Here is a 25,749-nt window from a genome sequence, read left to right as displayed (position 1 = left end):
GGTGTTTTCCCAGCAGAACAACCCATTTGAAATCGTAGGTATCTTCATTGTGTCACACGCGCCTTGGGTTCCTTTTGTGGCGCCGGGGCTGCGAAAGGAGGAGGTTGAATTTTAAACAATAGAGCGCAAAATACAGCCCAAACACAAGGACGGAAACCCACGACTGAAAAGCAGGCGCCTGTGACAAAGAACTCAAGAACATGAAGAAGCCAGCTCGTGCTGCACTGATTTGGTTAAAGTAATCACTGGATATATTTCGCGCTACATTGTCTCTTGAAATCCTCAAGGAGAAAACATGAATTCAGCTGAAGCAGCCGAGGAGGGACCGAATGATTCAGATACGGATGCGTTTTTCAAAACCGGTAGGATGAAAGTACAGTATTAGAAACTCTTTCTTTCTGTGAAGTGAAACGTTTTGATACATGCAATGCTGTATGGGGTAAGCTATTGTCTTGAACCTATGGCAAATCATCTCTTGCCGTAGCCCCAATTGGTTTATGTTGGAGGATGTGAGACCCTCGGCTTAGGTACCAGTGCTCAAATCTAATGAGGACTAAAATATAAGAAATGTGCTATTCACTGACACTCTGTAAGCATTGTATTGAGGATATCTGTAGAATTATGTGATATGTTTTTGTTATAACATATATCATATGTGTGTATAAGGGACACACTGTTGCTTTTGTTGGACTTGTATTTACCTTCTACACTCATTATTGCACCACCTTGAACTAATGACTCACCGTACACCCCCCCCCCCCCCCCCCCCCCCCCCCCACACACACACACACACACAAATATGCTGTGTGTGTGTAGTAAACACTTGTCACCAGAAGAAGTTGACAGTTTGGGATGATCTTATTATTATCTTATTATTATTATTATTATTATTATTATATTATTATTATCTTATGCCATCATCAACAAACACTGGACTGCTTAAATGAGTGGCTGTCGGTTAGTGGGTGACTCCATCAGAGGGGAAAGGCAGTTTCTCAATGAACAAACCTGACACTCTGACACTTGTCATGTTTAGAGTCTCTTCACAGCACCATGTGGGTTTAGGATCTGAGACTGTAATCCTGTGTAGTCTACTGTGCCCGTTTGTGTGTGTCTGTCACACACATTCTGTATCCTCTACTGTAGAAAGGGGACACACCCTGCCTCTCCATCTCACTATAGTCTAGGGCATGGGAATCACACCCAGCTCTGCCGCCACACACCCACTAGTTTTAATCTCACATGAAAATATATATCTCCATTTACAGCTTAATCAGTGCGATAAGTGGTTATTAGGGCCTAGCAAATACCAGGGCTGTGTCCCAAATGTCACTCTATTCCCTATATAGTGCACCATACTACTTTTGACCAGAGCCCATAGGGTGCCCTATTCTTTTAAGCGTGGCTGTCTGACTGTTCCCTCCTTTTTTTGTATGTCAGTTTTAGAATGAGAGTAGGAACTCCCTCTTGCCTCAGAGGAAGGTCATACTGGAGAGGCTCTTACTGTTTTTATGCAAAGCATCTTCTTTGTCATCTATCAGGCAGCCGCCTCAGTGGGGTGGGGAGCAGATGAGAACCAGGAAGTGGGACAAAACACAAGCTGGTGGAAAAGTGGCGCCCCATCCCCTAAGACATTGTGCCTTTGGTGTCAAGGTCTACGGAACCACAACAGCTCTGGCTTTTTCTTCCTCTACGCCAAAATGGAATTGAAATGACTCACAGATGGCGAGATCAGTAAAAGCCACTGGTGAGGAATTTGACTTTTCTGTAGTGGTACAGTGGAGACCATGCGAGGACATCTGCTCCTGTTTCTCCCTAGGTCTATCATTGATAGTTCTATTGAAACACCATGGCAGGACCTACCCTGGGCCAGGCAGGGGGTAGAGACTATAAACCATAAAAGGCCCCTGGCCTGGTCCCACTCAACCACAGCACCAACCAGGGGTGAGTGTTTGCCCTGATAGAGAAAGACATTATGTGGCTGAATGTGCTGTAATCCATTCACAACAGCCGGCTGAAAGAGCGCTAAAGTGGGCTTATGTCCTGAGCCACACAGGAGTCTCCATGCCTGCTTATTCAGAGCTTAGAGGTAGATAAACCTTGAATGCTAACTTTAATTATCCCCTCTTTGTAAAGTGAATTCTGAGTAGAAGCATTTTTTTGCGTATAGGACGTAGTTCTTTCGCCTGCAAGGTTCACAAAGTAATCAGCCTTGTAGAACTGTATGTCTCTCTCCGTCTGCCTTTTCGATATGTAATTGGTAGCCATGGCAATCACTTCGCTGGGTTATTTCACCTGCTGCCCCTGGCTTTTAACAAGTAGCGCCCTAGCAGAGCAAGGGCCATCATTAGTCCAGGGAATAATTGCTGGAGATTGACAGAGGCAAGCTCGTGGATCAATATCTGAATTGCTCTAGCATTTCAGTCTGCAGGAAATAAGTCAAGCTGAGAAAAAACTCCAGAGCAGCTGGGTTGGAAGGAGCTACTTTAGTTGATTGGACCAACATTGTGAATATGAAGTAAGCTTACTAACCAAATTAATTGATAACACGACTAGGCCTACATTTAGGATTAAAACAGGATTATAAAACCCAGATATTTTATTTTGAGTTACACAGTTCGTAAGTGGCTATGGGGCATTGTAGGGGGCTAGCTCCATTCATTATTAAAATCCCTGGCCAGTGTGTTGGTGCTAGAGATGAGAGTGGGGTGGAGTGTGTGGTCACACAGCGTGCTCAAATCTGCTAGGGTAGCTGGTTGACCCTAGTGCCCCCAGGATCTTCATTTTCCAATTCACTGTGTGATATAGGACCTGCTCCCTCTCGGGAGCCAATGGCTGCATCCCAAATGGCACCCTATTCCCTAAATTGTGCACTACTTTTGACTGGGGCTCATATGGAATAGGGTGCCGTTTGCGATGCACAAAATGACGTAAAGGCTGCCTGGGCTGGATGGTGCTGAGAGCACTTAGGTTATGATACTTAAAATCTTAGCTCACAGTCATAGTTTGGTGAGGGGCTAGCCTTTTTATTTAATTTAAAAGCTAAGGTTAACCGTTGATAGCTCCACCTAGTAATATCAGGGCACTGCAGATCCCCATGCATTCAGTCATGTGATTCATGTGTGGCGCTGCACATGCATACATAAACCATTGCAATATGTTCTTCACAAAGAGGGCAACAGATGCTACTGAGCCAGAAGTCTATGTGTCAGGGGAGAAGCTCCAGGGGGTATCTGATTTTAAGTACCTTGGCATCATACTTGATTCCAACCTCTCTTTTAAAAAGCATGTGAAAAAGGTAATTCAAATAACCAAATTCAACCTAGCTAATTTCCGATTTATACGAAATTGTTTGACTACAGAGGTAGCAAAACTGTACTTCAAATCTATGATACTCCCCCACTTAACATACTGCTTGACTAGTTGGGCCCAAGCTTGCTGTACAACAGTAAGACCTATTCAGTCTGTCTACAAACAGGCTCTCAAAGTGCTTGATAGGAAGCCCAATAGCCATCATCACTGTCACATCCTTAGAAAGCATGAGCTCCTGAGTTGGGAAAATCTTGTGCAATACACCGATGCATGTCTTGTATTCAAGATCCTAAATGGCTTGGCTCCCCCTCCACTCAGTATTTTTGTTAAACAGAAAACCCAAACATATGGCAGCAGATCCACAAGGTCTGCCATGAGAGGTGACTGTGTAGTTCCCCTAAGGAAAAGCACCTTTAGTAAATCTGCTTTTTCTGTGAGAGCTTCCCATGTCTGGAATACACTGCCATCAGACACACACAACTGCACCACATATCACACTTTCACAAAATGCTTGAAGACATGGCTAAAGGTCAATCAGATTTGTGAACATGGTCCCTAGCTGTGTGTTGCCGCTTTCCATGTCTGTTGTCTGTAACTTGTGAGGTGTGGAAACACTTTGTTGCTTTTATGAATTTTGTTTTGCTGCTTTTTGTTCTATGTTGCTCGGTCTGTATGCTACGTCTTGTTTGTCCTATGTTGCTATGTCTGTATGCTATGTCTTGTTCTATGTTGTTATTGTCTATATTGTAATTGTTTTTAATAACCTGCCCAGGGACTGCGGTTGAAAATTAGCCGGCTGGCTAAAACCGGCACTTTTACTGAAACGTTGATTAATGTGCACTGTCCCTGTAAAAATAAATAAACTCAAACTCAACTCAATGTAATTGGCTCGCCAGTGTCAGGAAAAATATTGACATTAATTCACACGCCTGTGAATATACTTTGCTTTGTTTTGCTATTATTTCCCCTTTAGTAATAGACCTAGGCTATATTAAGCATAATTAAAAGTAATAGATTAAATAAATGATGATCATTGCCATCAGCAAATGTGTATAGGCTACCTCAGTGCAGTGTCTATTTTGCCAGGTCATGCATTGAGAATTGAGACAGTATAGGCTAGTCCCTATACCACTTTATCCATCCACTGTACATCTGCTCTGACCAAACACAATTCAGGTCAGGGTGTTTTGATCTTGGCACATGAAAGAGAATCTGTGAAAGAGAATGAAACACTGCTGACTGAATGGAGTCATGGTGTCCCTGCAGTCTGAGAGCCAGGCAGGCAGCCAGGCAGGTTCCATCCCATCGAGACAAGCTTTGGCCTGGGTACTGCATCACCGGGCTGCCCCCTCCTCCTGGTAGTGGCACCAGGCCTGGCCCGGCCTGGCCCTGGTAGTTAATGACTGCTTTGCTGTGCTGTGCTCCATGCTGCGTGGGTAGCAGCCAGGGGGGGAAGAACAATGGGCTCCCATGCCCCCGCTGTCAGCCGGAACAATGGGTGTGTGCTGAGGTGAGGGCCTTCCCCGTCCCCTCTCTCCCCGTCCCCTCTCTCCCTGTCCCCTCTCCCCTCGGCCGGCCTGCCAGGCTCATTCTACACTGTACTGCACCGCGCCGCCAGGGAGGAAAATGGCTAATTTGCCGACGTAAACCACTGGGGTAATAGAGAGAGTGAGAGAAGATTTGTGAGGATTATTGAGTCATGATCGGACGTGGAGAGAGGGAGAAAAGAAGAGAGAGAAAGAGGGATGTCCCCCACTTCTAAAAGCAGCAGGCTCCTCACCGCTCATGACGAACCATATGCTGTCAGTGTTTTGTTGGGGGTGGGCTGGTTGGTTAGTCTGAGAGGGTAATGGATGGAGATCTTATTAGCTGATCCATCACTGCTGCTGCTGGAATATCAAGGCTTTTAGAGAAATTGACGAAGTAGTCGAAGCAGCTCCCTAAAGGATAGCATCTGGGCAATTCCACGGTAACAGAATTGCGCTGAGACTCAGTTTTTTAACTGAAAATGTATGCCAAACAAAAACCATTGATTTCAAAGGTTAACAAACCATACAACTCTATGCACAAGGACGATTTTTAACAATTTACACTGAACATTTGACAAAAAAAACATGTACTGGAAGAACTGTGCAAATGCAAAGTTTGTTAACAGAATTTCAGTAAAATCTCCCTCAGTTTTTTGTGCCCACGTTTCCAAAAACTCTGTTTAATATGTGCTCCAAATTAAGATTCAACGATGTCTGAATGGGGTGTCAGCTATGACATGACACACTGACTTTGAAAAAATCTATTTTGGTTATTGAACTACAGTAAGTGAAGTGGATTTATACCTGGTAACAGAATTGCGGTAACAGAATTTCATCATGGGTCCCTGATCTGTGCTACACAGATGCATAATTATGGATATGAACGTCATTCTCTTCATGATGATGTATCCTAACTAGGTACACAAAGGTATAAATATGCAATATACTCTTTTGTATATTTGTGTATTATTCTACACACTGGCTATTATTTTAATGAGATCTGCCCCCAAACAAGATCAAATTTGGTTGGACCGGACCTGACCAAATCTGAAACAATATTGGACATCAAAGTACAGCACAGTATAGCTCAGTAGAGTACAGTACAGTACATAACAGTACAGTACAGTAGAGTTCAGTATAGTACATTATAGTAGACTCAACTCTAGTGTGCTCTACTGTGTACTGTACTGTACTGAACTCTACTGTACAGTACTGCACTGTACTGTACTGAACTACTTTTATTTACTGTACTGAACTGTACTGTACAGTATTGTGCTGTCCGAACTTGGGAACACAGCTGTGGTTTATGACTACTATGATTTTCCATTCTAGCCATTGCAGAAATTCCATTACTGATTTTTGGGAAATTCCATTACCGATTTGGTAACGGAATTTAAAGTTTTAATCACTTAATAATTCATAAACAAAATGTATATCAGTAAAAACACTATAACTAATTGATAGGTCTACCTTTACTTGTTACTTCGGTGAACTTTAATTATCCTCCCTCCTCATGAGGGAGAGAAATTAGAAAATATGTTAAAGATATGTGGGGTTCTGGTAACGGAATTTCAAGGCACAAGGCAATGTTTCTTCAACTTACAGAAGGCAGAAAAAATTATCCAAAACGAAATATAACATTACTGTGTTTTTATGTATTTCTAATACATTTTAAGACGCTTTCTGGTAGATGTTTTCTAAGACCTTGACCAGAAATCAAAGCCTTTGCTTATTCCTCAAAAATGTACACTGAGTCAGGGTTTCTGTTAGGAAAATGTGGCATAAAAAAATATATATATATTTACCGGACCCATATGCATTGTAACCTGATTAGGGCGTCCACCCATGGTGCTCAGAATGACAGAAATCACATTTCGATTATGGTAATTCATATTAACAGAACATACAAGTCGAGGATGCAACTTTTCTGATGTGCACTTTTTGAAGATGTTAGAGTAACTGCCCACATTTACTTTTCCTCAGCCAACAAGACAAGTAACGAACAGCAAATTCACTAGCCTATGTCAATCTACTATCCCCCATAGTAGAAAAGTTTTACCTATTCTATTGGTCAGCTTGTTGAGAAAGAAATAGCCTATTTTGTGACAGTTTGAGATGATAGATCCCAAATGCATACAACCAGTAGGCCAAGGATACATAAAAAAAAGAAGCAATGAGTCTGATGCTACAGATCCGAATGTTTAGCTTAAAATGTTGATAAACTATTATTTCTTCACATTATAAGCGCACAAGGCAGTAGGCTACGCGCGAATCAGTGTTGGCTGGTGGGAGGAGCTATAGGAGGATGGGCTAATTGTAATAGCTAGAATGCAATAAATGGAATGGAGTCAAAAGTGGTTTCCATACGTTTGATGTGTTTGATAAGTTCCATTTATTCCATTCCAGCCATTACAATAAACCCGTCCTCCTATTGCTCCTCCCCTGGCACGAATGTCCATTCCATATGCAATTAGCAGGAAAACGCTGATGTCAAAAGGGCACATGCGAGCGGTTTCATGTGACAGTGATGAAAATATCCGTTAGAAATGTAGGAAAAGGGGAGATCTAATATGCAACAGCTATCATGGGTTGCTAATATGACTAGAATTGTGCCTTTGGCTACTGGACAATGAAAGAAAGTTTTTATAAAATAATTGCCTCCACGGATATGGTCTGATTTTGGCTAGGCTACTTTGAAGCAAGGGAAGACATGCCTCATAAAATGTATTAAAATGTTCAGGTTTCAAACAATTATATATATGTTTTCAAAATACATACTGCCTCCAGCTTATTGCAAAGTGGTGTGTGACGTGCTGATGAAGCCTGCCTTCCGTTGCCTATGCATTTGCTGTCTGACAGATTTTCCGCTCAAAGGCTCTGTATCAGTATGCTGTACACGTGTGATAAATAAGATACATAAGGAATATACTGTACACGTGCAGCAATTTAATTCCACTAAATTATGCAAATTAACCTATAGACCGATAATCGACTGGTATTTATATCAATGAATAGGCTATAAATCATTATTTCGCAATGTTTTTTTTCCCTTCTTCCGGACAATTGGCTGGTAGAATGTTCTGTTAATATGAATTGCCATAATCTAAATGTGATTTCTGTCATTCTGAGCACCGTGGGCGGACGCCCTAATCAGGTTAATTTTATTTATCGGCTTTTCAATTTTTTATCAGCCAAAGGCCGACTATTACCGGCTAAGGGAAACCCTGCACTGAGTGTACAAAACATTAAGAACACCTGCTCTTTCCATGATATAGACTGACCAGTTGAATATAGGTGAAAGCTATGATCCCTTATTGATGTTACTTATTAAATCCAATTCAATCAGTGTAGATGAAGGGGAGGAGACAGGTTAAATAATGATTTTTAAGCCTTGAGACTATTAAGACATGGATTGTACATGTGTGCCATTCAGAGTGTGAATGGGCAAGACAAAATATTGAATGGCCTTTGAACAGGTATGGTAGTAGGTACCAGGCACACCGGTTTGTGTCAAGGTGTTCTTAATGTTTTGTACACTCAGTGTATATACGCCTTCATTTCTACAAAATATAGACTCTTAGCTTTCATTTGACACCCAATTTGACATGCTCCTATGAACTTCCCATGTTGGTGCACATGGGTGTTTTTACGTGGATTTTACCATCTGTGTTTGTTCTGAGTCTAAAGACCTAACAGGAGTTTAGGTTTTCTTCTACCTGATTGTTTATCAGGAGTGGCTGTCTGTGGCTCTGTGCACTCTGTGCAGCATTCCTCATGTTGTCGGGTTTTACAGGCTTTCATTGCCATTTTCAACCATAATATTTCCTCGTCATATTTAATCCATGTGCTGCTGCACAATTTAAAGCAGTCATTTCAGCAGTCATTTCAGTCATGCCATTTCAGTGTGCCTAAAGCAATACAGTGTGATGATGACAGTAAAGTGTTACATCTCACGGTCATAGAGACTATTATCCATTTCTGCTGGGAATTTACATGATTGACTAATCCTGAACAAATCTCAATGTAATTGTTGCTGTGATAACTCTACATTTGTGTTGAATGTATGAATGTTGAATGAATGTAGGCCTACTTTCTCATCTAGATATGTATGGTTATGGAATTGTATAACATTTTGGGTACTCTATTCATTAAGGAATCAGCGTCTGTGCTGTTATTGACATGGGTGCTTGGGACTCCACTCTGACCTATGATTTACAGGCTGCATCTCACATGGCACCCTATTCCCTATATAATGCACTACTTTTGACCATGGCTCTAGTCAAAAGTAGTACGCTATATAGGAAATAGGGTGCCATTTGGGACAGAGACTTAGCAGCCAGTTAGACCACCTGCTCAACCCTTCTATGCTGCCCAGTTTAATGTATTTTATATCCACTCAAGTGGTTAGGCCTATATCATTATTTCTCTCTCTTGTCCATGAAGTCTCAAGCTTTTTGTAAACTCTAGAGGGGAAATGTAGCAAGGCCTCTGAGATTGAAGATGGGAAGCATACAGGTAACTACCAAAGTAATGGAAACACTTGAGTAAATGAGGGACACAAAGTATATTAAAAGCATGTGTTTACACACAGGTGTGGTTCTTGAGTTAATTAAGCAATTAACATCCCGTCATGATTAGGGTCATGTATAAAAATGCTGGGCAGGCCATTATGTTGGTTACCATGGCTATGCCCCCATAGGATAACAATGCCCCCATCTGAATGGTTTGATGAGCATGAAAACGATGTAAACCATATGCCGTGGCCGTCTCAATCACCAGATCTCAACCCAATTGAACACTTATGGGAGATTCTGGAGCAGCGCCTGAGACAGCCTTTTCCAGCACCATCAACAAAACACCAAATTATGGAATTTCTCGTGGAAGAATGGTGTTGTTCCCTCCAATAGAGTTCCAGACAATTGTAGAATCTATACCAAGGTCCATTGAAGCTGTTCTGGCTCATGGTGGCCCAACACCCTTTTAAGACACTTTATGTTGGTGTTTCCTTTATTTTGGCAGTTACCTGTACCTGATAGTGTAAGCTTGAAAAGAGCTCAGGGCTTACAACAAAAATTCTGCCAGCTGTGGCCACCAGATTTTAGCATAAGAATAATCTGGTAGGCCTAAATAGTGCTGTTTTTGAGAGGGGTAGGCAGTGGTGTAAAGTACTTAAGTAAATGCTTGAAAGTACTACTTAAGTAATTTTTTGGGGTATCTGCACTTTACTTTATTATTTATAATTTTGACTACTTTTACTTCACTACATTCCTAAAGAAAATTATGTACATTTTACATTTTGAATGCTTAGCAGCACAGGAAAATGGTCTAATTCACACACTTATCAAGCGAACATGCCTGGTCATCCCTACTGCCTCTGATCTGGCAGACTCACTAAGCACATGCTTCATTTAGTAAATTATATCTTAGTGTTGGAGCGTGCCCCTGGCTATCCGTGAAATAAAGAACAAGAAAATGAGGCTGTCTGGTTTGCTCAATGTAAGCCATTTTTAAAAATTATTTATACTTTTACTTTTACTTTTGATACTTAAGTCTATTTTAGCAATTACATTTACTTTTGATACTTAAGTATATTTAAAATACTTTTAGACTTTTACTCAAGTAGTATTGTACTGGGTGACATTCACTTTTACTTGAGTCATTTTCTATTAAGGTATCTTTACTTTTATTCAAGTATGACAATTGGGTATTGGGTACTTTGCTTGAAACGGGATGTTGACAAGCCAGAGGGACAGAGGGAGACGTGTAGGATGTGCCTGGGACAAGAGCCAGCTTTGTCTTGGTAGTACATAATTCCTTCTTGCATAGTTGTTAATAATAATACTAATAATACTATATTTTAAATAGCGCTTTTCATTACAAACAGAATCTCAAAGTCGCTTTAAAATCCCCCCCCAGAAAAACAGATGGCAGATTCTTGGGCGATTGACTTTCACAGCTTCAGATGATTTTGTTTAACAATTATAACGATTATTGTGGTCATTTTAGTTGCCTGACAATTAATTGTTACCCCAAATTCCATGATCAACTCTGTTGATATGGAGGCATCGGTTGTCCTCAAAATCAAGAATTGTTGACTTGGATATTGACTGCCTGCCTGGTCCACAGTGATTTGAAAATGGGACTGGTGGCGGCGTAGGTGGTCAATAAAATACCCAAAACAATATTGATTTGGAGCACCAATCCTGTTTTGGACAGATGGGTCCACTGACTCTGACTGGCTCGGTGACTCCAGCCAATGAGTGACAGTGCTACTGATGATGTAATGGCAGTGGTCCATCGGTTGGCTCAGGGAGTCGGTGTTAAACTAATTACATGGGGGTCAAGCACGGCACTGCCCCTCTGAAAAAGTCAAATGAACCACTCATAGCAGTAATGTGAGGATGATAGTCGGATGGCTGGGTCCCGAGTGGCTGCCTACTAGATAAGGGCACACAGTGGCAGAGTGGAGCAGGGTCAGGAGCAGCCTGCTGGTGGTGTGTTTGTGTGTGTGTGGGTGTGTGCGTGCGTGCATGCGTGTGTGGAGAGATTATACTCTCAAAACACCACTCCATATCAAGGGTCCACAGGGAAGGAAAGCATGCCAACCAGAGAATACCATTGGATGATGTGCTCTTGACTTTCTTTTGGGTTGGACTGGCGCTCACACAGGCCCATAGGGAACCCTCCTCTCCTCCATCCCTCTGTCTGTCTATCCACCAAGAACAGGGGATTCAGAGGAGTGGTGAGTAGACTCAGTGGTGGTCTGAGTCTCAATGTTCTGTTGTTTTGCCTCGTGATGAAAACATTGCTTTTGAGACCCCCTCTCATGCCAGTGGCTACTTCTGGCTGCAGGATTCTAGGGAGCTAATAGCCATGATATAATGAGAAAATGGAAATGGATATGAGAGTTAGTCATTTCAAGGGAAAGCTCAAACATTCTCCTGTTGTTATTGCTCTCCTCCATCAGAAAAAGCCCCCTCACCCTCATTCCCTGTCCTGGTCATGGATGCAGCGTGTGTGTGTGCGCATGCGTGCGAGTGTATTTGTGTACATGCGTATGTGTGTGTTTGTGGGCCCGCCTTAGCCCATGACCTCGCTCCTCTCTGAGCACTCAGCCCTGACTCACCCTGTCAGCCACAAGGTCACATGGGATGGAGCTGGAGAGCACTCATTAATTTTTCATCATCTCCTGCTCTGCTCACTCCAGTCAACTCAGTGTATTCCTCCACTGCTCTATGCTGGGCTTTGTGTCCCAAATGGCACACTATTACGTTGTATATTGAAGATGCCCCTGCAGCATCAGCTGTGTTGCTTTATGGCTTGAAAAGATGCCTTTGGGAGAAGGTAGGGGTTCTTAAAGGATTCTGTTTCGGACGATGACTGAGGTTCCTCTCTGATGATTCATCTCCATCACAGAAATGGCTCTTAGGGCTGCTGCACATAAAAGTTTCCCACAGTGTAGGTCAGTGGGACAAACTAAAAGGCTGTATGATGCCGTTAGCAGTTAAGACCTGTTCATAAATAGCCTGTTAGAAAGTGCAGTGTTTTCAGCACACTTCCCACAAGATTGGTCTGGTGTCAACATGCACAGAAAAAGCCCTGGGTAAGCCAAATAAGGGGAGGAGACAGCCAGAGAGCCAAAATCACACTGTCGAAGGAAAGATGCTTTGCTTAACACTTTTCCAACACAATATTTCACTGTAACTGGAGCAGGGTCGATTGAGAAGAAATGGATGTGAACAGGGTGTTAGAGACGCCCCATAGAGATATTACTGGAAGTGATGCCTGTAAAATGCCTGTAAAGCAATCAATGTAAACTTATTTTCACCAAAAGAGTGAAGGTGTCTCTAACGTGAGACCCCAGTTGAGTATGGCGGGTTTCTTATTTTTTTCTCAGAGTATAGGTCTAAAATGAGTAACCATATGCTAGTGGTTAGGTGTGTGACTAGGAGTGGAAGCCCACTGATGAATTTAATACAGTCTTCCTCAAAACATAACAAACAAACAAAATGCTTTATTCTCTCCTCACGTCAGCCACACAAACTCCCTCGACACTTTGGGTTTTCTGATGCAGAACTACTTTTAGACTGGATTCCCCTAAAGATTAGGACATTTCAAATATTCATGTCCATTGGTCTCGTCGCACTGCAAACCACATTTGTTCTGCATACCTTTTCCATCGTTTCCAGGGCTGCATCCCAAATTGCACCCTATTTATTACATAGTGCACTACTTTTGACCATAGGCTCTGGTCAAAAGTAGTGCACTATGTAGGGACTAGGGTGCCATTTGCAACGGAAATCAGTTCTCACTGGGCTCCTGACTGTGCAGTGTACAGGCTCAGACCCAGACCGATCCAAACCCAAGTTGCGTCCCAAATGGCACCTTATTTCCTTCATAGTGCGCTACTTTTGATCTGGGCCCATTGAGCTGGTCCGCTGCTGTGTATTTTGGCCCGAGCAGGGCCATGTTGATGACTCCTCGGGGCTAGCTGGCACGGCTTGGTCTGAAACATGATTACAATGAAAGCCCAGCTGACTGCAGTCATTATTAATGGGCTGACCTTTCACAGTGACCTTCACTTTGTGTTTAATGTAAATCAAGCCAGTTGTCGATGTGCTGTTTGCGACATCCTCCGGTATGTACACCAAATTACCAAAAGTATGTGGACACCTGCTCTCGTCGAACATCTCATTACAAAATTATGGATATTAATATGGAGTTGGTCCACCCTTTGCTGCTATAACAGCCTCCACTCTTCTGGGAAGGCTTTCCACTAGATGTTAGAACATTGCTGCGGGGACTTGCTTCCATTCAGCCACGAGCATTAGTGAGGTCGGCACTGATGTTGGGCGATTAGGCCTGGCTCGCAGTCGGCGTTCCAATTCATCCCAAAGGTGTTTGATGGGGTTGAGGTCAGGGCTCTGCAGAACAGTCAAGTTCTTCCACACCGATCTCGACAAACCATTTCTGTATGGACCTCGCTTTGTGCACAGGGGCATTGTCATGCTGAAACAGGAAAGAGCCTTCCCCAAACTGTTGCCACAAAGTTGGAAGCACAGAATATTCTAGCATGTAATTGTATGCTGTAGCCTTACGATTTCCCTTCACTGGAACTAAGGGGCCTAGCCCGAACCATGAAAAACAGCCCCAGACCATTATTCCTCCTCCACCAAACTTTGCAGTTGCCACTATGCATTGGGGTAGGTAGCGTTCTCCTGGCATCCACCAAATACAGATTTGTCCGTTGGACTGCCAGATGGTGAAGCGTGATTCATCACTCCAGAGAACGCGTTTCCACTGCTCCAGAGTCCAATGGCGGAAAGCTTTACACTACTCCAGCCAACGCTTGGCATCGCACATGGTGATCTCAGAGGCAGTTTGGAACTCGGTAGTGAGTGTTGCACCTGAGGACAGATTTTTACACGCTACGCGCTTCAGCACTCGGCAGTCCCGTTCTGTGAGCTTGTGTGGCCTACCACTTCGCGGCTTAGCTCTTGTTGCTCCTAGACGTTTCCAATTCACAATAACACCACTTACAGTTGACCGGGCAGCTCTAGCAGGGCAGAAATTTGGTGAACGGACTTGTTGGAAAGGTGGTGTCCTATGACGGTGCCACGTTGAAAGTCACTGAGCTCTTCAGTAAGGCCATTCTACTGCCAATGTTTGTCTAAGGAGATTGCAGGGCTGTGTGCTCAATTTTATACATCTGTCAGCAAAGGGTGTGGCTGAAATAGCTGAATCCACGAATTTGATGGGGTGTCCACATACCTTTGTGTGGTGTGTGTGTGTGTGTGTGTGTGTGTGTGTGTGTGTGTGTGTGTGTGTGTGTGTGTGTGTGTGGTGTGTGTGTGTGTGTGTGTGTGTGTGTGTGTGTGTGTGTGTGTGTGTGTGTGTGTGTGTGTGTGTGTGTGTGTGTGTGTGTGTGTGTGTGTGTGTGTGTGTGTGTGTGTGTGTGTGTGTGTGTGTGTGTGTGTGTGTGTGGACCATGCTGCTGCTGCTGCTTCTCATCTGTGTGTGGGAGTGATGAAAACAGCATCATGCCGATGACATCATTGATATGCGTGTCCCTCTGAGGTTCCTCTGAGGTTCTGTAGTGTGGACTGAATTCTCCTGGCTCTACTCAACACCACATTAAACATATCAACCAACCTTTGAGTGGAGACAGACAGAAAGACTCAGCAATAATCCATGTCTGCAATCGTTGTTTTCTTTGTGGTTGCATGGCTGAATACCTCCTTTAGTTTTGTTCTTATTCCGTGTTGATTTGGGCTGTGATTGTCGATGAAAGGATCTCTAAGTAACTCACATGCATTTAAAGACACACACAGACCCTATATGGACTGGCTTGCAGGAGATACCAACCGTAAGTAAGACTTCAAGTTCTATTAGCAAGTAGAGTTATGTTGATGGCATGCTGTAAATTACAGTACATACCCCTCTCACAGGGCACAGTAAAAACCCAGGGTTGTATTGGAGGTGAGTTTTAGCAATATCACAGGGTTTACGTCTGTTGGAAGGTAGGGTTACACACACTCAGGGATTACTTTGGGTCCCCCACAAGGTACACTGCCGAGTTCACTGCACTGGACCCATAATACCCATATATTAGAGCTTACTAGAAACATCTGGGAAAGCCATTCTCCCAGGGAGAGACCAGCTCATCACATCTAGTGAAAAAGCCTTTTGACTTTACCCAAGTAGGAAAATATGTCTTACAGATCAATGGTACAGAGCTGGTGCTCGCCCAATCATGGATGCCTGCTCTTAGACTGTGGTTGTGTCCCAAATGACACCCTATTTCCTATTTAGTGCACTGTAGGGTCCTGGTCAAAAGTAGTGCACTATAAAGGGAATAGGGTGCCATTTGGGACACAATCTGTGAGCACTACAGTGAGGCCACGATGGGTCCCTCATTCCACCCATCTCCCTTTGTGAGAGGGAATTAGGAATTGGCTCCATCAGCAGTGTCAGATGTGTGAATGGCGTGTCATCCAGGATCTGTAGAGACGTTAAAAGGTGGGGAGCGCACGCTGCCGAGCGCAGAGTGGCCGGGCCTGATTGCTGTGTTTAATACTGCACTTGGAGGGCTGTAATGGCTCAGCGTATAACACAGCTGCTGGATTGATGAACACACTGGGAGCATTGGTACCAGAGCTGTGCAGCTGCAATGCCAGGATAAACTAACCGTGTGATAAAAGTCTCAGTGAAGGAGAGAAAGTGGAGTAAGAGCCAACCCCATTCCACTCCAAGCCTGATCATTGGGCCCTTTCAAAGGATCAAAGCGAAGAAGCCCCATATACTAATTTCAGTTTGGATGCACACACAGGAATCACGTCTGGGGTGAATGAAACTGTTGTTTGTGAAATAAAGAAGTGTTTTGCACTTAGACGATGGATACAACATGACTAATCACAAATATCAACGGAAATGGAGCATCTAAAGGACATGTTTGGCTGCAAAGCTATTAAACCGTATGTAATCAAAAGCGTGCCACAGTCACATTGTCATTCAAGCAACACTTTCTGTTTGATTTCTGGCCTCAGGTTGTTTGAATTAAACGCATACTTCGTTTTCTGTTAGTCATTGGCACTTGTCGGCACTATTTCATGCCACCTGGGTTAATGGTATGCCAATGTACAGCTCACAGCCACCAGATAATCTATTAGCATGATGGAAAAATACATGGATGTTTAACAAGTGTTGGCTAACTACTTATCTCACTTTGAAGCCTCATTCACCATCACTGTGCTGCAGATTGTGTCTCACCTGGCTAAACAGACTCTAGTCCAACTACATATGCCTGCAATCCTATCAGAACTAAAACACAATTGATTACAATATGATTAATTCCATTTTATAGACCAGTGCAAATAAAGAAAACTAAACATACACAGAACTTTGTGCTACTGTAGTGTGTTAAAGTGCTAGTTATATAGTTTATGCCATTTGGTCAGGATGCAAACAGGAATCTGCGCCTTGTGAAAGTGTGATGATGTTGCTGGAAAAGGCAGCTTTCAAAATATGGCAAGGAGTTAAACTCCACGTAGGCTTTTTGTGAAGGAAAGATTCAGAGTCAAAGTGTCAGAAATGTGAAATGTGTTCATTTGACCTGGATGGCTTTCTCTGCCTGGCTGCTTTTATTCAAAGAAGACAGTCAGCTTTGGGGTCCGGTGGGCATTGCATGCATCGTTGTGTGTGTGCATCCTAGACCTAGATGCTTGGAAAAGGCTGCATTGCCTCTGACATAAAACTCTCCTTTAAATTTCCCCCATGCCTCCTTATGGAGATGATAGAGGGAGCAATCCTATTTGCTTCGCCCGCAAATGGAGTTCTGCCAGCTATGCAGTGCAGTAGCTATGTCATCTGGCAGGGGATCGGCGGATTTCTCACCATGTTGCCAACTATGTGTGGTCAATTTAAATTGTCCAATTCTTTTTAAATTGGGCGGGGGAATAACGAATTTCTCAACTGGAGTTATTTTATAAGCTCTGCAGTGGCCTTGCTTACAAACACATGCATTGCTACCTCAAACTGTAGTCTACTTCCGTCCCAAATTGTATTTAAAAACAAATGTCACTAGCAATTAAAGCTAATTTACTCCTGGGGTTTTATTTTTTCATTCTTGCACTGTCATTGTGGATACAGGCTCACTGCACGAAAAGAGAAGGACTCACTGTGTCAAACCATGATTGACTAAACAGATCCTGCAAATGGGGGCCTGTGTAGATTTTATTAATAGAACAAAGAGAAAAGCTTGACCAATGGCTTTTCAGTCGAGTGCAGAGTAAGTAGGATAGAGAAATCAACCAAATTAACTCTGCTATTGAACGGTCATAGCAGGACTGCTGCCTGGTTTATGACTATGACCAGGGGCCTTGGTTTGAAATATTGATAGTGATAGCAGCACATGGGATGCTAATCATGCAATGCTACAAAGCTAATGGACAGATGGGAGGACATGCAGTATTATGATGAAAGCTGGATTAATTATTTACAGGACTTCTCTTTTGAACGACTCAATTGGCTTTTTCTCAATCATAAAGCAGACACAAAACCTAGTTTATCAGAAACATTCATCATGTGAGCTGTTAATAGGACAAACTGTTGGCAGTTGGTAGGCCATTTGGCGCCAGTGAGTACCTGGTTGTTATGTCTCTCTTAAGGGTCCAGCAGCAGCTGGTGTCTAGTTCATGTAGGCACATGACCCTTTAGGGTCTTTAGTCATCTGGTCCGAAGGCCCACTCCATTCCTCCCTATAAACTTTAGCCCTCCACTCACAAGGCCAAGCCCAGCTGTTCTGTCTGAGAAAACTGATAGGCTACATTTGACTGGAATTAAAATAAAGATAAGAAAATATTGGGCATGGCATTACCTATGGGAAACATGTGTCTCTAGTCTAGCTAGCTTGCCTATCATGTGGTTTTAGCGGCTGACCGACATCTTTTGATGCGCTTTTGATGTTTCTCCCATTTGCCCTTTTACATTTCTACAGTGGTATTTGTGTCTATTCTATCAGGCGATATAGTATGTCTTTTCCCTCTTATTCTATGACTTGGTTCTGAGCTGAACACATTAGAATCAAATGCCATTTAATTCCCGGCTCATGTGTGGGATTAGCCAGCTCATAGGGGGAATTACTGCTGGCAACACAACTGAGCCTCACTGAGCACACGATGGGACTCAGGAAGACGTCAGCACCTCCAATCAATTCAGATTGAGTTCAATATCCCCATTCCCCTGGGGCCTCATTTATAAACGTTGTGTACGCACAAAATATGACCCAAAGCATGCGTGCGCCAGTTTTCCTGCAAAGGTTGGTATTTATCCATTTTGAACTTGACGGGAAAGTGTGCTTATCTCCATGCAAATCCAGACCAACTTCTAGTGTTTGATCCACTTTCTTGCAAGCAAATATTGTTATTTTGGGCGAAATTGAGTTAGTTGATGCACGGAATTATAATAATGGTAGGCTAATGAAAACGTTAAAACGTAGGCCTAATGATAAAACAGATGCATTTGCTGTTGGTAAGAAGATCTCATAGCAGCATGTCGCCTAATATATTCATTTTACTTTTATAATATAGGCCTAAATCATAATCATATTGCAGGACATGTCTCTCCTTTTCTGACATGACTGGTTTATTCCCACCCCCACAACAAATATTCAGCTACCATTAATTAATCGCTCATTCAATAGCCAACCATTCTCAAAAGTAAATAGACCAGTAGCCTATGACAGTATGGGTAGGCTAAAGTATTCTTGTGCGATAGGAGCGGGACATCATAGCCTATTTAATCTCAGAGCCTATACCAAAGCAGGAGATAGAAACACAATCATGTATTGATTAACAAAATATTGAACAACAATTCGTCTTTTGCATAGAAGTGTAAGGCTGTAGGCAGAATTTACCTTTAAATTGTTCAATAGACAATCAATCTAGCAGAATGCGCAGCCAGTGGTTGGCACTCGCTTTTAAAAAGTCACTGCAAAATATGAAAACGTTCTACCCAGACCTCTACAGAATTGTGATAAAAATGTGCTATTCCATTAACTGACATGGCCCAGTTCCAACATTTCCAAATCATACAGCAAATGTGTTTTTGTTACCATAAAAGGTGAAGGTTTTCCAGGCGGGGTTGTAGTGCTCGTTCACGAACGCACAAATGTAATATGACTCTGACTTATCAATAAAAAACATGCGTATATGTTGCGTGCGACAGTTTCATAAATCCTAAAATCTCCACGTACACCAGAATTTTTCAAAGAAAAATACACACTGTTGATAAATGAGGCCCCTGGTGCCCAGTGATTTTGGTGAAATAAAAGAAGGATAAATGTTTTCTTGCTCTACGCAGACCAACCAAAGTCTACACTGTGGAGAAAGCAGCCATGAGGGATTTATTTTTGAAAGGCAAAGATAAACAGGACAACTCTGATGCGTTTTCTCAAACAGATAAACACCTCAGACTCTGCTTGCTCTGTGTGAAAAGCAGCACACTCACATGTTTATCTGTCATTACAAGAGTGGGTTAAGCACAAGGGTAGGGAAGAGGGGCTATCAGACTATTTCACTTAGTCTCTACCTTCTTATTTTGAGGAGATCAGTGTCACGCCCTGGCTCTGGGGACTCTTGTATGTTGAGCCAGGGTGTTAGTTTCTTTGTGTAGTGTCTATGTTTTGTTTTCTATGTTCTTTTCTAGGTTATGTGGTTCTATGTTGGCCGGGGTGGTTCTCAATCAGAGGCAACGAGAATCAGCTGTTGCTTGTTGTCTCTGATTGGGAACCATACTTAGGCAGCCTGTTGTGCACTTGTGTTTTGTGGGATCTTGTTCCGTGTAGGTTTGTGTTATTGACCGAGGACTTCACGTATCGTTTTGTTGTTTTGTGTTGTAATTAAAAGTACCTATTAAAGTATTTACTCATATCACGCTGCGCCTTGGTCTGCTTCGTATGACGATCGTGACAATCAGTTTCCTCTTCATCCTCAGTGGATGTCTGCTCAGTGGATCACTACTTTGCCTAGCCCGCGATACCATGGAGGGTATAAATATGAATGTTGCTTGACAAGGTGTGAAAGTAGCAACACGAATACTACAGGGCAGTTCCACGATAACAGAGTGACGCTGAGACTCACCTTTTCACTTGAAAATGTATTTCAAACAAAAATCATTGATCGCATTGTTTAACAAACCATACACCTACACTGAGTGTACAAAACATTAGGAGCACCTGCTCTTTCCATGACATAGACTGACCAGGTGAATTCAGGTGAAAGCTATGATCCCTTATTGATGTCACTTGTTAATTCCACTTCAATCAGTGTAGATGAATGGGAGGAAACAGGTTAAAGAATGATTTTAAGCCTTGAGACAATTGAGACATGGATTGTGTATGTGTGGCATTCAGAGGGTGAATGAGCAGACAAAATATTTAAGTGCCTTTGAATGGGGTATAGTAGTAGGTGCCAGGCACACCGGTTTGAGTGTGTCAAGAACTGCAGCACTGCTGGGTTTTTCACGCTCAACAGTTTCCCGTGTTTGTCAAGAATGGTCCACCACCCAAAGGACATCCAGCCAACTTGACACAACGGTGGGAAGCATTGGCGTCAACATGGGCCAGCATCCCTGTGGAATGCTTTCAACGCCTTGTAGAGTCCATGCCTCGATGAATTGAGGCTGTCCTGAGGGTAAAAAGGGTGCAACTAAATATTAGCGAGGTGTTCCTAATGTTTTGTACACTCAGTGTATATGCATAAGTCTACTTTTAACAATTGCCACTGATCATTTTACTAAAACACATTTATTTGAGGAACAGTGCAGATGCAAAGTTTGGTAACAGAATGACAGTAAAATCTCCCTCCGTTTTTTATGGGACCATGTTTTCCCAAAATTCTGTTAAATATCTGTACATACTCTGAATTAAGATTCAAAGACGTCTGCAGGAAGAATGGCGTGTCAGCTATGATATGACACCTTGAGTTTGAAAAAAATCTATTTTGGTTATTGAACTAGAGTAAGTGAAGTGGATCAACACCCGGTAACAGAATGACAGTAACAGAATGACAGTAACAGAATGACATCATGTCTGTACTACACAGACATTAATCATTATGAATGCCATTGTCTTCATGGTGATGTATACTGAATAGGTATATAAAGGTAGAAAAATTGTATATCTTCCTTTAGATGTTTGGCTATTATTCTACTCACTGGCTACAATAACAATAACAGCAGAGCACAGTACAGTACAGGACAGTTCAGCACAGTAAAGAAAAGTAGAGAAGTCTCTACCTACTGTACTGAACTATACTCTACTTTTCTTTACTTTACTCTATTTTACTCTACTGTGTCCTACTGTACTGTGGTTTGTGACTACTATGATCTCCCATTGTGGCCAATTAAATTGCAGTCATTCTGTTACTGATTTTTCGGTCACTCTGTTACCGATGTGGTAACATAGTGGGGCATTTTAATTACTTAATAATTCATATACAAAATGTATATCAGTAAAAACACTTTTTGATAGGTCTACCTTTACTTGTTACTTCTGTGAACTTTAATTATCCTCCCTCCTCATGAGGGAGAGAAATTAGAAAATATATTAAAGATATGTGGGTTTTTGGTAACAGAATGACAAGACACTAGGCAATATTTCTTAAACTTACAGAAGGCAAATAAGTTCTGCAAAACTAAATATAAATGTTGATATTAGTTGGCAGTGGCCTTTACTTCAATACTATTGTGTTTTGATGTATTCCTAATACCTTTAAATACTTTTTCTAGTAGATGTTTTTTAAGAACTATTTTCCTTCTGTGTGACCAGAAATCAAAGCCTTTGCTTATTCCATTTTTTTTAATGGAAAATGGTTGAAAAAACGTATCTATGCCTTCATTTCCCCAAAATATATACTTTCATTTGACAACAAATTTGATATGCTCCTATAGCCTTCACATGTTGGTGCTCATCATGGGTCCTTTTACATGGAAATGACCTAGACTACACACTAGATGTTAAGGCAGCATAAACACAACCCAAGGCAAAGTGTTTGTGGCTGCTCTATGGAAGTTCCCCCCAGCCTGTGATTCCATTGTCCTGTGTGGTGTTTCTTAGCTCTGGCCAGGCTCCAGCTGGTGCTGTCGAGTCACTGCTCTGTTCTGCTTCTGACTCAGCCTCCAGAAGGCACTCTCTCTGTGGTGTAACACCACAGCATGCCACTGAAGCCATCAGGAGCTATGCAGGAGCACAGAGGTACAGGGAACGGAACAGGGCTGGGGCTATTGGAATTGGTTCCCTCTGTTGGTGAAATTAGTCAAGTATTGAGTTTTTTTTACGTAACTGCATTTGATGTAAGCGAGAGCCATTGAGCAAGAGCGAAGTATTGTCACAGCTATTGAAAGGCTGGTGTTTATTGAGATATAGTATCATACGAAAAATAGTTAGTACAAAAGGAGAGGGAATGTCTTCTCTTTGGTTTTCTCCTTTTTCAGATTCTCCTCACAACCTACATATTTTCCACTAGTCTAGTTTCTTTCCAACCTTGCTCTATTTTGCATTCTGCAGTTGAGGAAAACTCGGCCTAATCAGGCTCTCTGACAGACAAGGCCTTTCTTTGTAAATAGCTGTGAGTTTATTTGATTTATGAACTTCATCTGTGTTCTGTTTGTATTTAATAGAAGGAAATGCTCATTGTTATTGCAGTGGAAACAATGGATTAAGTTGATCACTTTATGTCAATTATCCAGAAATGTACGGTATGTGAACTCTGAGCGAATGCAACCAGAAATAGTATTTTTACAACTCTTAACTGCAGCACCAGAGAGAGAGAGAGTTTAATCACTACCCCTCACAATGCCTCACCTTCTCCTGCTCTAATCGTTTGTGTTGCATGTTGATTACATCTCTAAATATAGGCCTACCCGTAATTGTGAAATGGAAATGGTATGATTCTAGTTTTTCTTTCTCCATTGTTTCTGTGAAATGCTGGGTCTTGGAGGTGCAAAGTGCGGGGGAGGATATGTGCATGGCTTCCTCCCAACTGTCCTGTGTTATTACCTCTGAAACCCAGGGCTGTTAAAGAGACGGAATATGGCGTGAAGTAGAAACAGCATACAAAACGCTCGCCTTTCAATTGTAAAGTGTTTGAAAACGGAGGAGAATGACTGCTGAAAGACAGAGGATTGATGCTTTGGCATAATGACGGCTACTTAGAAATTCCTCTCGATTGTATAATGCATGTGCTGCCTAGCAACGTAAACTCTGTGGATGGAATGCGTGTGGAGATTGTGTGAGACCTACTGTACGTGTTTCTCCAAAAGCACAGGGCAAGCCTACGGACTGGATATGTAATTCACTGTAATTCTTGAAAATAGCTCTGGTGATAGATTTCGTTCCCTCTGCAGGAGAAACCCGAGACAGTTTAGCATCAGCCTCTGCAGTGTGATGCCTGGCTGGAACGACCTCGGGCAGACAGTGAGAGATGATGTGAAATGGTAGCAAACTTCCTGCTACTGTACAGGCTGCTGATTAAAATGCAGCATTTTGTGCCTAGAGAGGCAGAGAAGAGCCTAAGGTGGTCTTATATTACCTTCTGGGTTTATAGTGCTCTCACTTGCATGATGGCTCATTACCCCAGACCTGCCTGGCACCTCATACCTGCTCTCGTTTGTCGTGTCTGGCTCTGGCATATATGCATTACAAGACAAGTCTTTTTAGGGGGATGTGCCAGTTACCTCCACTTAAAGTAACTGTCCAGTGAAAATCGAACTTTTAAAAGTTCATATTCTGTTAACTCATACCCAAATAATGTTGTTGACACATCCTATACTTGTATTTGTGGCCAAAGCATACATTTGTGAAAGAACACTTCAAAAACCCCACCTCAAACTTGTATTTCAAACAGACTATTTTGCTATTTCCTTATAGAGTATGATGTCATACTCCTGAGGAGGATGAGCTGGCCAAGCGGCGATCTACTCTGATGAATATTTTTAATGACTGGTATACGCCCATACCATTCCAGCACAGAAAAGCTGGTTTTTAACATGATTTTTGATTTTTTTAATGGGAAGGAAAACTATTTCACTCATATTGTAAGTAATTATAGGTCATAATTCATAGAAATCTGGAAACACTGAACAGTTACTTTAAAGTGAGGTGAATAGAATCACTCCCCTGCTCAGCCATCTGAATGTGTCAGTGTGGTAGAGAGGGAGAGTGCGAAGGTTCATCCTTCTTCCTCCCAACCACATTGACATGCTCCCCACACCCCCATCTCATCCCAGGGAAAATTGACATGCGTGAATTGCATTAAGGAGCCTAGCTTGCACCGTGGGCTGGGTGGGTGTTTTTTGTATTTATTGTAAATGGAGCTACATTATATTTATTGAAAATGGTGCTACAGTATATTTATTGTAAATGGAGTTACAGTATATTAGAGATTCAAACCTCACCCTCTGAAAAATGAGGTAGGGTATGGAAATTGGAGTACGGTTTAATGAAGATCGCTTTTGTGCTCCGTTGGTTGTGTATCCGTCTCTGCTTTCCACTGCGGTCATGTCTAATTGGACATAACATTGAACAGTGTTCTCCCTGTAATTTATAAAGACAAACTTAGCTCGGGTGGGCACGAATTGTACTACTACTATAACTAATCAAGCTGAGATCCGTTCTTTCTGCTAAAACATGTGACATGGACAGTTGGACCACTTGCCCTCTTTTTAACCTCTCTAGACTGATTTAAACTTTGCCAGTATCCCATTGCCCTATATTTGACTTTTTATGAAAAACCTTGCCTTAAGTATAAACGGCTTACTCTGATCCCTAGTCGATTCCAATCCCTAGAGCTAAACAAATGATGCAGCCATCCTCCCCATCAGAAGACCATAAACATCAAACCTGGCTTCCATATCATTTACATTTAACATTTTAGTCATTTAGCAGACGCTCTTATCCAGAGCGACTTACAGTTAGTGAATACATATTTTTTTATACTGGCCCCCCATGGGAATCAAACCCACAACCCTGGCGTTGCAAACGCCATGCTCTATCAACTGAGCTACATCCCTGTGTCAAGGTAGACAAACCAATGTCTAATAAAAGTCCAGCTTAATGTTTCCTTGTTTGCCGTACTGTTCCTGGAGCGCATTGTACTCAGCCATGACATCTGCCTTCTCCCAAGGCTTCTATTGTAGTCCAGATGTTTCATGGCGCTAACTGCTAGCAGGGTCTGGCACAGCCTGCAGGCCTGGACTGGACTGGAAGTCTCCCTGTCTCTGGAGCACAATGCATTGTCTTCACTGAGCAGCTGAGAGGAGTGATGATGTCATAGCGTGGGCTGCAGGGGACACGCTTTGGTCCAGTTTTAAATGGTGGTGGTGTAGCCTTCACACCAGTTGTCTGTCTGTT

General features: G+C 42.4%; 1 protein-coding gene across 4 annotated transcripts in view; it reads left to right on the top strand.

The window, feature by feature from the left end:
• Positions 1 to 295: 295 nt before the first annotated feature.
• Positions 296 to 25,749, top strand: part of LOC311143301 (kalirin-like) — a gene marked incomplete at its 5' end in the record, with an annotated part of 253,356 nt that continues 227,902 nt past the window's right edge. For all 4 annotated transcript variants that reach the window (XM_084179130.1, XM_084179131.1, XM_084179129.1 and 1 more), the window contains one exon: positions 296 to 362. In XM_084179130.1, the coding sequence (XP_084035256.1) occupies positions 296 to 362 (67 nt within the window). The remainder of the gene's footprint in view (positions 363 to 25,749) is intronic.

The sequence above is a fragment of the Coregonus lavaretus genome, assembly GCF_964263955.1.
Source record: "Coregonus lavaretus genome assembly, chromosome: 16".
In the NCBI taxonomy this organism is placed as follows: Eukaryota; Metazoa; Chordata; class Actinopteri; order Salmoniformes; family Salmonidae; genus Coregonus; species Coregonus lavaretus.
The sequence above is the reverse complement of the archived record's forward strand: the minus strand, read 5'-3'. Positions and strand labels throughout refer to the sequence as shown.